Below are 18,404 nucleotides of genomic sequence, written 5' to 3'. Positions count from 1 at the left end.
GGACAGAACCAGAGCTGCACAGAACCGGAGCTGCACAGAACCTGAGCTCCACAGAACCAGAGCTGCACAGAACCAAAGCTGCACAGAACCCGATCTCCACAGAACCAGAGCTGCACAGAACCCGATCTCCACAGAACCAGAGCTGCACAGAACCCGAGCTCCACAGAACCGGAGCTGCACAGAACCTGAGCTCCACAGAACCAGAGCTGCACAGAACCAAAGCTGCACAGAACCTGAGCTGCACAGAACCAAAGCTGCACAGAACCTGAGCTGCACAGAACCAGAGGTGCATAGAATCTGAGCTCCACAGAACCAGAGCTGCACAGAACCAGAGCTCCACAGAACCAGAGCTGCACAGAACCAAAGCTGCATAGAACCAGAGCTGCACAGAACCTGAGCTCGACAGAACCAAGGCTACACAGAACCAGAGCTGAACAGAACCCGATCTCCACAGAACCAGAGCTGCACAGAACCAAAGCTGCACAGAACCAGAGCTGCACAGAACCAGAGCTCCACAGAGCCAGAGCTGCACAGAATCAGAGCTGCACAGAACCAGAGCTCCACAGAACCAGAGCTGAACAGAACCAGAGCTCCAATGAAGATGATTTCAATTCTAAAAGCTAGCAGTAGTGGCAGAGGTACAAAGGCAAGTTAATGGGGGGCTTTTCTAGCAATGGTGATCTAACAGTGATCCCAAACAGCATCCTCTCACCCTATACAGCTAAGTAACAATCAATGAGAAGAACAAAACTGAACATCTCTAGAAGCAAGCTTTGAAGGGCTAAGTGATCTCCTCCTGCTTCTCCTGCTCTCCTGCTCTTCCTCCTCCTCCTTCTGCCCCCCCTCCCCATCTTCCTCCTACTCTCCTCCTCCTGCTGCTTCTCTTCTTCCTCTTCTCTTCTCCTTGTCCTGCTCCCCTCCACTTCCTACTCTCCCTGCTTCCCAAGGACTTAGATTATAGATGTGCACTATCAAAGTGCCCAGCTTACACAGTGATGGGGATCAAACCCAGGGCTTCATGTACCAACCAGGCTATATCCCTAACCCAGTGATGTTGCTGTTGTTGTTGAAGATACAATGCTAGTCCAGTTTCACTTCTGGTGCTGTGATAAAATACTCTGACCAAAGGCAGCACAGAGGAAAAAGGGAAAAAGGCGGTTATTTGGTCACAGTGCCAGGTTACAGTCCATCACTCAGGGGAAGTCAAAGCAGGACTCAAGGAGCCAGTCACAGCACATCCACAGTAAAGGCTGGAGAGGAAGGAACACATCCACGATGGCTTCTGAGCCTTCTCTCAGCTTTACTTCATAGTGTTCAGGATGCTCTGCCAGGAGATGGGGTTGCCCACATGGACTAGGTCTTCCTCCACCAATTAAAAATCAAGACAATCTCTCACAGACATAGCCACAGGCCAAATTGACCTAGACAATGCCTGGAGACCGAGGCACTCTTCTCAGGTGATTCTAAGCCACGGCAAGCTGAGAGTTAAAATTAAGCATTACAGGGGCCAAAGAGATGGCTCAGAAGTTAAGAGCACTTGTTGCTTTTGCAGAGGACCTGGGTTCCATTTCCCAGATCTACACAGTGGCTCACAAACATCCATAACTCCAGTTCCAGGGGATCCAGTGCCTTCTTCTGATCTCCTTGGGCACCAGGCTCATGTGTGGTACTTACATACACACAAAGACAAAACACTCTTACACACAAACTTTTAAAAAATAATTAAACTAACCATTACAAACATCAAAAGCTTGACCCATGGGAGAAAAGTGACAAAGTGGACCTCATTAAGAACTTTACAAGTCTGCCAAAGAAACTGAAAGAGGATGGAAACACAGATTATAGGTTGGAAGAAAATATTTTCCAATTGTGTGTCTGATGAAGGACTTACACAAAGAATAATAAGAACTCTGAAAATTCAACTTAAAGAAAACAAATGGCCCAATTAAAAAAAATGAACAAAAGATCAGAAAAGACACCTCACTAACAATCTTCAGGTGCCAAATGAACATATGCGAAGTTAGTTAATCACTGTCATTAGGGAATGCAAATTAAAACAATAATGAAATAGCTCTATACATCTATCAGAATGGCTGAAATCCCAAACCCAAAACAGAACACCAATTGCTGGCCAGGACAGGAGCCACAGGAACCCACATTCATTGATGAGGGAAATGAAAAATGGTGCAGCTACTTTGGAATACAGTTTGGCAGCTTCTTATAAAGCTAAATATAATCTTACCATATGATCTAGTAATCATTCTGACACTAAGAATTTACCTAATTGTCTGAAAACTTATGTCTACACAGACCTACACGTAAATGTTTATAGCAGTTTTAATCACAATTGTCAAAAACTAGAAGGAACCAAGATGGCCTTCCATAGGTAAATGGATAAACAAGCTGGTCCATTCAACAACAGATGGTGCCTCAGGGATAAAAAGAAATGAACTGCCTTCAACATTACATGGGTCTAGTCTGAGTAAGTATGATGGTTAGGGTTGACTGGGAACCTGGCAGAATCTAGAGTCACCTGGTTCTGGGCATGCCTGTGGGGGATAAGCTTGGTTATGTTCCTTAAAGGGCGAAGACCTGACCACTGTGGGTAGCACCATACCCTGGCTGGGATCCTGAACTATGTAACAGAAGAGAGACTGGGTGGCCTCAGTAGTGATGGTATCCATTGCTCTCTGCTTCCTGATTGTGGATACAGTGTTGCCAGCTGCTTCAAGTTCACCTGATCCCACCCACTTGGTGGATGTGAGATGATCTGGAGTGTGTGCCTGCTCCAGGGTCTAAATCTGGAGGGAAGGGGAGGGGTCTGAGAATCTGCCACTCCACTTGGCTCTCAGGCAGGGTTCTGTAGCTCTGGGGACCACACTGAGAAGAGCTGGCTATGGCACTGTCAATCTGGATTGTCCTCTTGACTTTAACCATCCTATCACCCTTCTCTGGGATTCCTATCAGGTATGTATGTGATGGCTATTCTTGGTTGTCAACCTGACATCTGAAATTAACTAAAACCCAAGCAGCAGGGGAGAGCTGTGAGGGATTTGTTTTTTTTTAATTAAAATCACTTAAAGTGAGAAGACATACTATTTTTGTTGTCATTTTTTCTTGTTTTTTATTTCAAGACAAGATTTCTCTGTGTATTCCTGGCTGTCCAGGAACTCATTCTGTAGGCCAGGTTGGGCTTGAACTCAGAGATCCGCCTGCCTCTGCCTTCAGAGTGCTGGAATTAAAGGTGTGCGCCACCACAACTGGCTGAGAGAAGACTCACTTTTTTTTTCTATTTTCTTTTCTTTTTTTTTTTTTTTTTTTGGTTTTTCGAGACAGGGTTTCTCTGTGTAGCTCTGGAGCCTGTCCCAGAACTTGCTCTGTAGCCCAGGCTAGCCTCGAACTCACAAAGATCTGCCTGCCTCTGCCTCCGAAGTGCTGGAATTAAAGACATACGCCATCACCGCCTGGCGGAAAGATTCACTTTTATTCTGGATCTTTTGAGGTGGGAAGATCTGCTTATGATCCAAGTCTTTGAGGTAGGAGGATCCATCTTTAATCTGGGCCACACCTTCTGCTGGCAGCCTACATGAGGACTTGGAAGAGGGAAGCTTGCTCTCTTTGCCTGCTTGTTCTCACTCTCGCTGGCAAGTCCATTCCTTTACTGGCATTACAGCCCGTTTCTTTGGTATTCCAGAATATACTGAAGACCAGCTGAGACATCCAGCCCTGTGGACCAACCAACTACTAGATTCTTGGTCTTTCCATTGGTAGACAGCCATTCTGGACTACCTGGACCACAGCCTGTAAGCCACTCCAATAAACTCTCCATAAATATATTCATTCTATCAGTTACATTCCTCTAGAGAGCCCTGACTAATACAAGGTAGCAGCAGATTCCTCAAAGGCAGCCTTTGGTTGACATTGTTGCTGCAGGTGAGTCACTTACTGTCCGAGAGCCATGGAGGAGGGGTCATCTAGACACATGCACCCACATTCTATCCATGTGCTTGACTCTGTACCCAGGCCCAGAGCCCAGGCTAAATACTGTGTCCCTTGGGACAACAGAAAGACGCGGTCATCACTCCCAGCCCTCCCTCAAGGACTGAGGGAGGGAGCAGTTACCAGAGTCTGGGAAGAAAGCCTACACCCTGAGGACTCAGCGACACCAGCTAGAGGGACAGTGCCACGCTCACTTAGGGACCCTCACAGAATCAGACAAAGGCATAAATAACCTGATCTTTTACTTTCATTCCCTACCTCTCTGTCCTAGAGGGGAGGTGGAGGCAGAGGGAGCCTGTGTGTGGTGACTCCAGCAGAGGCCGGCTGGGAAGGGCCCATAAAGGACCTGGAAGAGCAGAGCCAGCTGCCATCACACTAAGATGCTGCATGATGCCACCGCCGCCGCCGCCGCCGCCGCCGCCGCCGCCACCGGCTGCCCACCGACCCGTCTGCTCCAGCGACAGTTGGCTTCTGAGAGGTTACACCTGCCACCAGGCCCAAATATAGGGGGAACCTGATACAGACAGCCTCCATATCCACGGGTTCAATGCCCATGAGCTCTTCCAGCTGAAGACAGGTAATGGCTTTTAAAAGTCATGTTTTCTTTTTCTTGCTATTATTCCTTGAATAACACAACTCGTATAGCATTGACATTATATGAGGTATTGCAAGTGATACAAGTGATTTCAGTTATGCAGAAAGATGGGCGTGGGTTACATGCAAAACATTTTGCCATCCTCTGCGAGGGGACCTGAACAATCTCAGATCTGGGTATTTGCGGGCCCCGGAACCAGTCCCCAGGGATATGGAGGGATGCCTATATTTGTCAGTCAGCTCACATTATAGTTCAATAGCATAAGATGGAGAGAGGGCTCAGCAGTTAGGAGGACGCACTGCTCTCCCAGAGGACCTGAGTTCAGTTACCAGTGTCCATGTGAGGTGGCTCACCACAACTGCCTGCTAACTGCAGCTTCGGGGTATCTAACACTCTCTTTTGGGCTTTTTGGGCACCTGCACCCATGTGCACAAACTACACATAGACACACACACAATTCAAATTCAAATAGATCATTTTTTAAAAGATATGGTAGAGAGCAATCAAGGCGAGCACCCTAGGCTAGACACATACCCCCAAACATGTGCACACACATACAACACACACACCTCAGAGAAGAAACAACATAACTTCTCGACCCCAGGTTCCTGGGAGAAACAAACTCTTGGTTTCCAGAGGACACTAAATTAGAGGACATCCTTCTGCCCCATAAAGTGTCAATCAAACGTTTTAAAATCACATCTTAATTATCCCTAGAGGTAACGCAGGGCGGCACTGAAAGAATTCAGATAAAGGAGCACCACAGCACTGAGATGTGGGTGCCATCAAGGAGGAGGTAGCAGCAGCCCCAGGTCCCTGGGGGACTGACAGGGATGTGTGAACACAGGACTGGTCTCCCCAGCAACTTGCATCAGTCATGGATAAGCCAACATCCTGTCTAAGCCTCAACTTCCTTAAAAACTAGGCTGGCGGTGCCCACCTGGCAGGCCGCTGGCAGGGGAGGGTTAGGAACAGGAAATGAGAGTCCCTAGCACAGGGCACAGCACCCAGAAGATGAGGTAGCTGCCATCCTGGCTTCATTTCTATTGCTGTGATAAAACACCCCAAGAAAAAGCAACTGATGGGGAAAGGCGTTACTACAGCTCACAGTTACAGGCTATCTTGCACTGTCGCAGGGACATCAAGGCAGGAGCTTGAAGCAGCTAGTCACACCACAACCACAGCCACAGCAGGGAGACTGGGACGCACACACGCTAGTGCTCCTTCTCCACTCTCCTACAGTCCAGGACCCAACATCACAGCTCTGTAAAACTCAGGCTCAGCCCTCACCGCTTCACATACCCATTAGCTTCAACCCCAAACTGACGTAGTGAAGGGGCCACGCACCCCTCATGACACGTGTCTCCCTATTTCCTGACTGCCTCTTATTTCTCAGTGTGACGTTCCAGCTTTCAAACTCGTGAAAGCAATGGACAGTGAGGCATCTGATAACCAGGAAAAAGTCATTTCTCTCAGGTTTTGTCAAGATCAGATGTCATTCGTCATCAAGTAAAATAAAAACCCTGGGCAAACCCTGTCTATTATTTCCTCTACTCTTCAAAAATAAGGAAATCTTAGAAACCCAAAGCTTCAGTTAAGGTCTTTGGGACACAGTCGTCATCAGATCTATTTGCGGACAGCTGAGTAGGCCACAGACTATCTAAAATAGCCGGGTTTCTGGTCTGAAATACCTCAACCGCTTTGTGACTTAGGAGCAAGGATCACTGGAAAGGATTATTCAAACTATAGAGCCAAGGGTAGAATGTGCCTCTGATGTGGATCTGGCCCTTTGGCAGCATGAAAAGACGAAGAATGGGCCTTTCCGTGGAGTGGGAATGTAGTTGGGGACTGGAGAGGACACAGCTTGAGAAAAACCAAGACGATTTAGTGTTAGTTCTCTCCCAGCTCCAGTGGTAATCCAAGCCTCAAGCCAACAAGGAGAGAGAGGGGGTGGAAGGGAGGAAAGGGAGGAGGGACGGAGGGAGGGAGGGAGGAAGGGAGGGAGAGAAAGAGAGAGAGAGAGAGAGAGAGAGAGAGAGAGAGAGAGAGAGAGAGAGAGAGAGAAGCGAGAGCCAGAGACAAGATCTCTCACTGGCCTAAAGCTTGCCAAGTAGGCTAGGCCAGCCAGTGAGAACCAGGGACCCATCTCCTGCTGCTTCTCTAGCCCAGAATTATAAGCCCATAAACCCACCTCACCTCATCCAGTGGGGACCATCCTCTAAAATGTGCATGGCAAACATTTTATTGACTGAGTTATCTCAATGGCTCATGATAGACTTTGTTGTTTGTTTGCTTTTGTTTTGTTTGAGACAGTGTCTCTATGTAATCCTGCCTGTCTTGGAAGACACAGAGATCCACCAGCCTCAACTTCCTGGGTGCTGAGATTAAAGGTGAGCACCACCATGCTCAGCCAAGAAAGGCACTTTTAAAGGGACAGTAACATGCTACAACCTCAGTGTGTTTTAACCAGCGGCAACTCCACAGCCTGGATGGGGCAGTTACATAGAAAAATCCACTCTGGCACAAGGTGAGCCACTGCACTCAGATGTAAACATAGGACACTGATACACATGCATGTTGCAGGATATTCCTTTACACTGTGTGAAGATGTGTCACTGTGACTGGTTTAATAAAGAGCTAAATGCCATTAGCTAGGCAGGAAGAGGTTAGGCAGGACTTTTGGGGACAGAGGACTTAGGAAAGAAGAAGGTGGAGATACCAGCCAGACAGAGAGGGACCAAGACATGCAGGAGGAGAGGTAAAAGCCATGAGTCACGTGGCAACACACAGATGAACAGAAATGGGTTAATTTAAGTTATAGGAGCTAGTACAACAAGCCAAAGCTAAGGCCACGCTTTCATAATGAATAATAAGTTTCCTTGTCATTTTTTTATGGGCTGGCGGCCCAAAGAAAAATTCGTCTACACATGCATGTGGTCAAGGGCTTTATGACATCTTTTGATTCTGAAATTTGAAGGCACGGTCACTACAATGGTACTTAGCATAAGCACTGCTTTTGCATGCCATATCCTGGGAGAGGCATGAAATAATGGCTTGGATTGGCCAGCAGCCCACTGGTACAGACCCCTGTTACAGGCTGCGGTCCCACGGGTAGCAGAGGAGTCTCAAAAGCTGTCAGTGGCACATCCTGAAAGAAGCTGAGTGGACAGGCCAGCCAGATGCCTTTTGGACTTGGCTTTCTAAAGGGAGTCTCCCACGTCTACACCCAGACTGGCCGAGGGGCTGCCATGCACCCATGGGTAGCTGTTTGTTGAACTTTGGAGTAAGCTGAGGACGCAGGAGGAGATGAGACACACCAGTGAACACTCCGGATGGAACCCCTGGTGGGAGCTGAAGCATTCTCTGTCAGCTCTCACTGTCCCGGGCAACCTGACCTGTCTGTTCTCAGTGGTCCATCCGGATGGTGCCTTCCTTGACTCAAAGATTATTTAAGGATCGTCTACAAATGTGCACTTCAGCATCAGAACAACTCACCACCAACACACCAACAAATACTGTCACACTTGGTGAGATTAGTTCACTGGGTCGGGGCTAAGGACATTTTGATTTGGGGATCATTTTGGAGTGAAGGTCCCATGCAAGAGTGTGGCTCTTTAAGGATGCCGTGGATGTTGCACCACACCCGCCCTGCTGTGGGTGCTGCACCACGCCCACCTTTGGTAGGTCCTTTTCTGTTAAGCACAGCTTGCTGCTCCTCTGTGATGTTCAGCCTCCGAACCACGTCAGCCAGCGCAGACTTGAGCAGCTGAATATCGTCCTCCTGCATCTGGACCCGTTGCTCCAGAGAGGCGATTCTGTCCGATACCTCCATGCTGCTGGCAGCAGATGCGCTGTCATCTAGACCAAAGAGAAGCGTCAGGTGAGTGAAATATGCCCCGTGACAACCAGATCTGTACACACGCCAGGACACTGTTTGAACGCGATACACCTACCGATCTAAGATAACGGCTTGTTGGCAAAATCACTTGAGACAGTGTACTTTACAGAACGTGGGATCTTTGTTCCGTTACTGGCATCTCACTCTCCACGTGCTTGCCACATTTAAACTGAGGTCTAAACCGGCATCCTGTTTTTCTCCATGCCAGGCAATGTGTTTGCTTGTTCGGTGTATCAGAGAACCTCGGTGACTTGAGTGATGTCAGACAGTTTACTTTAAGTTCTCAACATTGCGGAATCCCCTCTGCTTACAGTGCCGGCTGACAGGTAGTTTGTGGACGGAGGACCACATTACCCATCCATATGCTAAGCCTGTAGTCACTCAGCCTCTTGAAACCAAAGGAGGTCTGTCTAAATCCATCTCACATTTCTTAGATCCCAGACCAAACCATGGCCACATGGTCCTAGTTGTGAGATGGAAATGCACCCTGACCAAGGTGAGAATGTCAGCACTGACAGGACAGCTCCATAGAATTCAGACACAGCCTCGGAGCCTGGGATGCAGAGCTCCACTCCCGAATTAGCACAGGTTTGGGAAATGTGGCTCCACTCTTTGAAGGACAGAGCATCGAGTGGTCAAATCTGTCTGGTAAGCAAACCTTTATGTGACAGCCACGGTCATCAGAGTCACAGGTCCCAACTCCTGGCCACTGCACAGGGCTCTGCATGACCTTCCTCACTTCTCCTCATTTTTAGAATCTTCCTCCTCACTGACGGCATTCCTACCACACCACCATCCCCCCCCACCCCACCCCTGGCAGTGGTGTGAATGAGAATGGCCCCCATAGGCTCGGATGTTTGAATACTTGGTCCCTAGTTGGTGGACTGTTTGGGTACAATTAGGAGGTGTGGCCATGTTGGGCATGTGTCACGGCGGGTGGGGTTTGAGGTTTCAAAAGCTTAGTGCTATTCCCAGTGTGCTCTCTTTCCCACGGATCAAGATGTGAGCTCTCAGTGGCTGCTCCGGCCACCCGCTGCCATGCCTTTGCTCGCCACTGTAGACTCCAAGCTTCTGGAACCGTTAGCTCGTTAGCTCGATTAAACTCTTTCTTTCCTAAGTTACCCTGTGCATGGTGTTTTTTCATAGCAACAGAAACCCGAAGCTAAACCCTAAACTAAAGCTCCCTTTAGAGCCTAAAAAACATTGTGTGTGTGTGTGTGTGTGTGTGTGTGTGTGTGTGTGTGTGTGAGAGAGAGAGAGAGAGAGAGAGAGAGAGAGAGAGAGAGAGAGAAAGAGAGAGAGAGAGAGAGAGAGAGAGGATGTGTGAGAACATGTTTACAGATGCCATGGCACACATGTAGAGGTCAGAGGACAGCTTTCTGGGATCTAGTCTCTCCTTCTACCGTGTAGGTCCTGCTGACCCATCTCGTTGGCCCAACAGACATACTTTAGATACAAAGACAGGATGAAAATAAATGAATAAAAAAATAGTATCATGTAAAGTGATTAAAATTTGAGAGGCAAAGAACCATGTCACAATGCAAGGGAAGGGAACCGTAAGGAAGATGGAATAGTTGCCCCCATGTATCAGCAAGTCCAACGGAAGAGGCGGAGCCTTCCACTACAAAGAGCACAGACTCAAGTCAAACCACCCAAGCTCACTACCCAACCAACAGTGTGCAAAGACACTCATCTCTAGGGTACCCCGATTTCTTCACCAGAAAAATAGGGATGACATCAGCATCTACCTCAGATGGCTATTGTAACAGTAGAGTTCTGTATCTGCTAGTTTTAAATTTTTGTTCTGTTTGTAACTACATGTCTGTGCGTGGGTACGTGCATGCCAGAAGAGAGTGTCAGATACCCTGGAGCTGGCATTACAGGCAGTTCTGAGTGACCCAGTATGGGTGCTTGGAACTGAACTTGGGCCCCCTGGAAGAGCAGTGTGATTAGTCCCTGAACCAGCTCTCTAGCCCCTTTCTGAACATTTTTGTGCAAGTAAGAATATGTATTTTATTAGTAATGTGTTTTGTAAACTGTAGTTATAGTTTGGATGCTTTCTCTCAAGGCCCCAGCTCAGGTGGGAGGTGGTGATACTGCAAACTTTTGGGGCTGGGGCCCAGGAGGGGCTCTCAAGTTGCTGGACACATGCCTTTACAAAGGATGATGGGGTCTCCATCTCTTCCGCTCCTCTCCCCAGTCTCTTTCTTTTCTCTTTCCTCGACATGAGGTGAGTGGTTCTGCCCCACCGCACACTCTGGCCTCACGACAAGCCCAAGCCAATAGGGCCAACCAAGCATGGACCGAAAGTGTCAAAACGCCGAGCCGAATAAACCTCATCTTCCCCTTAAGTTCATTATCTCCAGTCTTCTGGTATAGTCATGGAACGCTGACACAGAAAGATCTGCTATGACCTTTCTGGGTTATTCATGTACACAGCTGCTTTTAGAGAAGACACACAAACTTGTGAACGGGGGTCTGAACCGGCACAGTACAGGAGCCTGTATGGTCCAAATCTGTACATGTATATCCATACACACAGTAAGACAGAACTGGCTTGCTGCGGATGGTCTAAATCCATGATTGAAAACAGCACCAATGTATCCTCAATAGGTGGGTGGACGGGCAGACAGATGGATGGATGGACAGGTGAGACTTGAACAACAACAACAAAAACTGCATAAATCAGACTTTCATTCATATCACCAAATTTGTATAGAAAAAGGTATAATTGACTGTTTGACCAGAAAAGCACCTCAAAGTCTGCCTTTGGACACAAATAAAAACTGAAGTGTCTCATCGTCTAAGGAGACTCTCTGCTTTGGAGCCTTGCTAAGGTTCCCCCTGTGAGCTAATCTATGCGCTTTCGGATCCCGCTCAGTTCTGACGCTTTGCTTGCCTCCAGTTTTGAAGGCAATGACCCTCCAGAGTGCGGCCGGAAGACCGGCTGGCAGCACTTGAGTCCGATGTCTTCCCCTCGATACAGATGGGGAAAGGGATTAGACAGACAACAACAGCAGAGCCTGCTCTGACCTTCACAGACCGTTGCCAACAGCTGAACATGCCACCAGATTCCACAGCTTGGAAAAAGAATGTCTTCTCTCACTTCTGTTGAAGAAGACTGTGTTGTACTAGGAATGTGGCACAAATCAAACCGGCCCAAGCTATCTCTTTTAAAGCAGTTTCAGGTCTGGTACCTCCTGCGCAATTTACCCAGGGAAGTCATTAAAAAGGAGCCCATAACAAGAAGCAGAAGAGACGGCTCAGCGGTTAAGAGCACTGGCTGCTCTTGCAGAGAACCTGAGTTCAGTTCCTGATACCCACATGAGGGCTCACAACCACCTGTAACTCCAGTTCCAAGGGATCTGATGCCCTCTTCTGGCCTCTGTAGGCACTGATACACAATGATGCACAAATATCATGTAGGTATTCATACATAAAATAAATCTTTTTTTAAAAAGATTTGTAAACCTTTACGTCCTAGTGACTTGGAAAAGTTTTCACATTCTGTAATCATTTTTCTTGTAATGTTAGAGGGAGTGTGTGGTGATATTGTGTTCCCCAAAATATTGTGCACCCTAATAAACTTATCTGGGGTCAGAGAACAGAACAGTCAGTAGATACAGAGGCCAGAAAATGGTGGCACACACGCCTTTAATCCTATCATTTGGGAGGCAGAGATCCATCCAGATCTCTGTGAGTTCAAGGCCACACTGGAAAAAGTCAGGCATGGTGACTCATGCCTTTAATTCCAAGAAGTGATGGCCGAAAGCAGAAAGGTATATAAGGCGTGAGGACCAGGAATTAGAGCTGGTTAAGCTTTAGGCTTCTAGCAGCAGTTCAGCTGAGATCCATTTGGATGAAGACACAGAGGCTTCCAGTCTGAGGAAACAGGATCAGCTGAGGAACTGGTGAGGTGAGGTGGCTGTGGTTTGTTCTGCTTCTCTGATCTTCCAGCATCCACCTGGAATAATGCCTGGCCCTGGGTTTGATTTTATTAATAAGACTCTTTAAGATTCATGCTACAGGGGTGCTGTAAAAAACAAGCTTTCTCTACACTTTCATTCCTTGGGTGGTGGGGGGTTGGGGCTTGTCTGTCTTTGAGAGAGGGTCTTATGTAGCGTAAGCTGGCCTTGAACTCGCTATGGAGCCAAGCATGACTTGAAACTCCAGCTCCTCCTGCCTCCGCCTCCCAAGTGCTTGGACTTCAGATGTGGTCATCACATACGGTTTATGCACTGCTGAGGATAGAACTCAGGGCTTCGTGAATGCTGGGCAGACACTCTACCAGCTGAGCTACATCCCCAGCCCACCTCGGGTTTTTAAGACTTCCATTTGAAACTGGAACCCACTAGATGGGTCACCTGCTTACTTGGGTGGCCTGGGCTCTATTTACCCGGCACGGGGTGTAACTGGGCCACTGAGGAAGTCTCTTCCACTGTAGAGTGACGGTCTCCAGACAGTAGCCACACCACAGAGCGCTGGCACTGTGCCCACAGTGGTGAGGCACTTAGCGGTAGAGGCCTGAGCAGGTAACTTCTCTGCAGGCTTTGGTCAAGAGCAGATATTCTCAAGGCCACACGTTTAAACATTCTAGCATTGTGCCGATGGTCCTGAGACAGGCTGCTAAGTGTTACCTATGGGAGGGGGTGTCCTGGAGTTGTAGAGGGAACAGGGTACAGTGGAGAGAGCACTGGCTGATCACAGAAGCATGCACGGTAGGATTCCTGGTCTTAATCATTAACTATGTGACCCCGGGAAGGTAACTTGACCACTCCTGGTCCAATTCTCCTGCCTCTGGTGTTCTCATGAGAAGGAATGTCAATGTGCACCTAACATCTAATATTAACACACTAATGGTCTGGAGATGCTCACACAGTGGTGGTGTGTATCCACACATAGGTGGAGTGTCCCTTATCTGAAAAAGTTTGGACCAGGAGTGTTTCTGGTTTTGAAGTTTTTCAGGCTTGTGTTTTGCTGAGTGAGCAGGGCAAATATCTGAAATCTAAAACGCACCACGTCGATTCTCTAAAAGCTTTGGATGTCAGAGCCTTTTACACTTTGAATTTTCAGATTAGGAACACTTCCCAATGAGTGGCTCCCTGCTGCTAATGTTATTGCTATCTCAACAAAAAGCAAAGCCTGACCTTCAAGGCACTGGCGACAAGTTGTGATGCGGGAAGCAAATCTGCAAACTGCAGCGATTGGCCGGTGAGGTCACCCAGACTGAAGACATCCCTCCTGCTCTCAGCACAGTGACAACCTCAAGACAGAGTGGCTGGCGTGACACAAACGCTCATATGCAGCACTGAGAGGTAAGTCCAGCCCCACCCAGCCTCCCTCTCCTCCAGACCCAGAGGAACCCTGCTGACTCCAGACAGGCTCACGAAAGTAGGGACAGGCGGACAGGAGAAAGCAAGGTCCAAACGCAGGTGAGGGAAGGACAGGGTTTCAGAACAGTGACTTAAGTTTTGATGAATTCACACCACTGAAAACCAAAGAGGGAAACTGAGGCCGTCATCCTCACCACAGCTGCAATGGAACAGCTCGATCAATTTACCAGCTCCTTTCTCACATCCTTTTGCCTAACTTGTTATCAAGGTAGAAAAGTTCTCTCTCCTGAGGCTGCGGCATCTGATTTGTTTGGAAGCCAACTGCAGTGTGCTGGAGCTGCCGGGGATCAGAGCGGGGCGGGGAGCCCGCAACGGCACAGCCAGACTCCGAGCCAGAGGATCTCAACCTGTGGGTCGTGGCCCCCTGGGTGGGGGATGGCATATCAGATATTTACATTACAATTAGTAACAGTCGCAAAATTACAATTATGAAGTAGCAACAAAAGTAATTTTCTGGCTGGAGGCCACCAACCACATAAGGAACTGTATTAAGGGGTCACACAGCATCAGGAAGGCCGAGAACCACTGCTCTAAAGCAGCTGGGATGGGAGAGTCAGGGAGGAAGATAAAGTCCTTTAAACACACACCTCCTCGACAGTCACACCAGATCCCACCACGAGGGAAGACCAAATCGTGACTGGAGAAGGGGCGAGCAGGGGAGACAGAGAAGACAGGGCTAGGATTTGGAAACGCCTGGGCGCTTGGTCTGAGGAGAAGGCTGCAAATGCTCGCTCTCACTCTTGCCCTCACATTTGTGCAGACCACTCAACAGAAAGGATCCGAAGAGGTCAATTTAAGGTCTTAAAATTGGGTACCATGGTTTCAAAACCTTTCAGCCAGGAGGATTGCTTGAGCCCGGCATTTGAGCCCAGCCTGGACAACATGGAAAGATCTTGTCTCTCAAGGGATTTTGTGTTTTTTTTTTTTTTTTTGGTTTTTTTTTTTTTTTTTTTTTGGTTTTGGCTTTAGTTTTTAGAACATTTTCTCATCATGTAGCCCTGGCTGGTCTAGCACTCCCGATGTAGACCAGGCTGGCCTTGAACTCACAGAGATCCACCTGCCTCTGCCTCCCGTTATTTTCTATTGGAAGTATTGTGTTACCTGTGAAACTGTCTTCTTGACCTAATAGCTGTGATTGGTTTCAGACGATATGCCCTTACCTGTGAAAGCCTGTCTCGTCACGGCTGAGATGAAATCAGAAAAGCAGTTTAGTTGAAAAATAGTTGAAAAATCCATCCACAGGGTCAAAGCCAGCTCACTGGCTGCCTAACATAAATAAGGCTTCCTAAAGCATCCAGGCAGCGGTGTGCCTCGGCAGGGCGCTGCTGCACAGGCCTGGCTGGCAGAATACCTTTAAAAACAAGAAATCTAAGTCCTTCTTGTACAACCTCAGGTCACTGTCAAACAACGGACCATTTGAAGCCAGGTACGTCTTTAGTCCCAGGAGAGGCAGAGGCAGAGGCAGGCAGGTAGATCTCTGTGACTTTGAGGCCAGCCTGGTCTACATACTGAGTTCCAGGACAGCCAGGGCTACATAGTGAGACCCTGTCTTAAAAAAGGGGGGGGGCTGGAGAGATGGCTCAGAGGTTAAGAGCACTGGCTGTTCTTCCAGAGGACCCAGGTTCAATTCCCAGCACCCACATGGTAGCTCACAACTGTCTATAACTCCAGTTCTCGGGGATGGAGCACCCTCACTCAAACATACATGCAGGCAAAAACCAATGCATATAAAATAAAAATAAATTATTTTAAAAAACAAAACAAAAAGGACCCTTTGAACTTAGTGTTACCTCTATCCATGATCCTGTTCGTGATCATTTTGTTACAGAAAATACTTTGTCCTTTTTTAATATCATGAAACTACTGTTTCTAAAGTATCATCAGCTTCTGCTTTGAGCTATGATGGGATAACTGGGGTTTGGCCTTGTCATCTGAGCTCAAAGAGCTGAAAGGAAGAAACCAAGTGTGTCAGACAGCCAGGGACAGTGACTTCTGAGAGATGGTGGATCAAAGAGTGGGTCTACAGCTATTCCAGCATGTGGCTGCAGCTTCTGGAACAGGCACACAGCAGGGACACAGGTGGAACATGGTGGTGGCCCTAGGTCAAGGAGACATCACAGAAGATCAGCACAGCCAAGGTGACAGACTAGAGATGCAGGGGACACACAGGAGAGGAGAACACTGCCAGGAGGGGGTACTCCAGACACCCGCTGAGGATGCTCCCTTGTCTTCAGGTGTTATGCAAGGTCATGAAGGAATCTTCCGTGAAAATGACAGAGAACAGTCTCCAGAGCCCACACGAGATGGCTCCTACCATTGCACGCTATGGTGTCACTAGACTCAACAAAGAAAGCATCCACTCACGGTAGACCAGGAGCAACAGTGTTCCTACTCAGGAGCCATCAGGAACTGAGGGAGGTTTAGACCCTCCCATGAGTTAGCCCTCTGGGAGATCTGATCCTCAGTTCTATGGAACTGAGGGTCGGGGACGAGTGCCAGCCTCCCTGAGATATGCATACGCCGCACAATTAATCTTGCCACAGAGCCTGTGCATGTAGGCACACTTCAATGGGAGAGCTGGCCGGCCGATAGAGGGTGGTCAATGGCCTCTGCTATTCAGCGCCATGCCAAGGCCGTCTTGCAGTTGTGAGAATTCACCCTTGTTAATGTAAACTTGGGCAGCAAACCGTGTCTGTGTGGCTGTTGGCCTAAAACAACCAGGGCACACGTCCTGGAACAGTGCCCGACCCCTGTGTGAGTAGGGGGTACCAGTGACACCCTGTCAAGTGTCTACCCGGGGCTCTCTGGTAGTAGTAAGGGAAGCTGGGGGCCTCGTCCCTGCAGCTACCGTCTTTGTTTCTTCAGCACATGAACTCATCACAACTGTCCATTCCACCAAAGAGTAAGCACCACGGTTTGTTCTCTTCCCTGCTCTTCACCACAAACCTAGAGTGGGCCCGGCACTCCATGGCACGTGACACACCTGTGTAAGGGGATCACATGACTGCGACACGCCCCCAGTACTCACCGACCCCACAGTCAGTGCACACGCACGCACACACACACACACACACACACACACGCTGGGACATTTGTGTTCTACAAAGAACACAACAGTCAGGTTGGAGCTGTGGGGTGTCTTAACCAAATTTTGTCTGTCATAAAGGTTCGGGTTCCCAGAAGAAGGTGCATTGCATCCGGTCCCTTGCAAGGTCTAACCCAGGGCCCGGAATGCCAACCTCCCGGGCCTCCTGCTGTACCGTGCTCGGCAGAAGGCGTCCCGCTCTGAGCCCCAGGTAGAGCTATAGCTGCCATGTGACCAGAACAAGGCTGACACTGCCCATGCAGGAGTGGCCGCCTCTGTGGCCAGGAACCGGCCCAAGCATGGGAAGACCAGCTTCTCCGCTGGCACCGGAGTCACCTAAACGGTGGTTTTACAGAGGAAAAAAAAAAATCGGATGATCATAAAACAAAGCTAGTTGTGCATTATAAACCAGCCTCCCCAGGCCTACGCCGGCACCCAAGGGTGTATGTAGCAGGATTAGGAGTCTCAGCTAGACGGAAAGGGGACCTTAGTCTGCTTCTGGGAGGCAAGGCTGCTGGAACCCACACTTGTCACCCCACTGACGCCAGCGCCGATCCAGAAAACACAGATGGATTGGACTGGTGACAGCCAGCATGTCTGGTGAGGCAGAGTGGGCCAAAGAAAGGGATGCTGGAAGGGAAAATGGCTAGAGAGAGGCTTCGGCAGCCTAAAGTGGGGACCAAAGACATGGAGATGAGAATAAAGAAACAGGAGAAAACAGGCACGCGTTCATGCACCTGCTCATGCAGGGGAGAGTGGGCACTCTGGCCCCCGCGGCTCCTCAGCTCCTCTTCACCTGAGCAGGAGCGTTGGTGCCACTCAACGACCTTGTACGTGGAACACTGCTAACAGTAAAGAGAAAAACAAGGGGCATTTCAAAACAGACAAACGCGCGTGCCACAGGAACTGGCTCTGGATGCCCTACCCAAGAGGGATTCTACAGGACGGGCCAGAAAATGAGAAAGACAGAGATTAAGGAATATTTGTAAGACATGTTAATGTTCTCTCTCTTTCTTTCTCTCTCTCTCTCTCTCTCTCTCTCTCTCTATCTATCTATCTCTCTCTCTCTCTCTCTCTCTGTGTGTGTGTGTGTGTGTGTGTGTGTGTGTGTGTGTGTTTTGTTTAACCTCAGCACTTGGGAAGAAGAGGCAGGTTGGTCTCTGTGAGCTCCAGGCCAGCATGGTCTACACAGTGAGACTCCATCTCAATAAATACATAAATAGAAAGCATTAATATACCTTACAAATATGATTATTACTATTGTTTGGGTAACTGAATGTCATGTGTCCATTCATCAGTTACCAGGGAACACACGCATGCTTGTGCACACACGTGGGTGTGAGTCTACATTCTCATACACAGTTTCTGCAATTAATATTCAGATCCACCATCTAGACAGAGTCAAGGTGGAAACATAAAGGAAAGAAGAAAAAG

The 18,404-nt window shown here is 48.5% G+C and overlaps 1 protein-coding gene across 6 annotated transcripts in view; it reads right to left on the bottom strand.

Annotated features, from left to right (window-relative positions):
- Nucleotides 1-18,404, bottom strand: part of Eml1 (EMAP like 1) — a 163,459-nt gene that overhangs the window by 63,886 nt on the left and 81,169 nt on the right. For all 6 annotated transcript variants that reach the window (XM_028882107.1, XM_028882105.2, XM_028882110.2 and 3 more), the window contains exon 2: nucleotides 8,270-8,452. In XM_028882107.1, coding sequence (XP_028737940.1) covers nucleotides 8,270-8,452 — 183 coding nt within the window. The remainder of the gene's footprint in view (nucleotides 1-8,269; nucleotides 8,453-18,404) is intronic.

This window comes from Peromyscus leucopus, chromosome 14 (assembly GCF_004664715.2).
Source record: "Peromyscus leucopus breed LL Stock chromosome 14, UCI_PerLeu_2.1, whole genome shotgun sequence".
NCBI classification, from domain to species: Eukaryota; Metazoa; Chordata; class Mammalia; order Rodentia; family Cricetidae; genus Peromyscus; species Peromyscus leucopus.
This window is presented reverse-complemented; position numbering and strand designations above follow the sequence as displayed.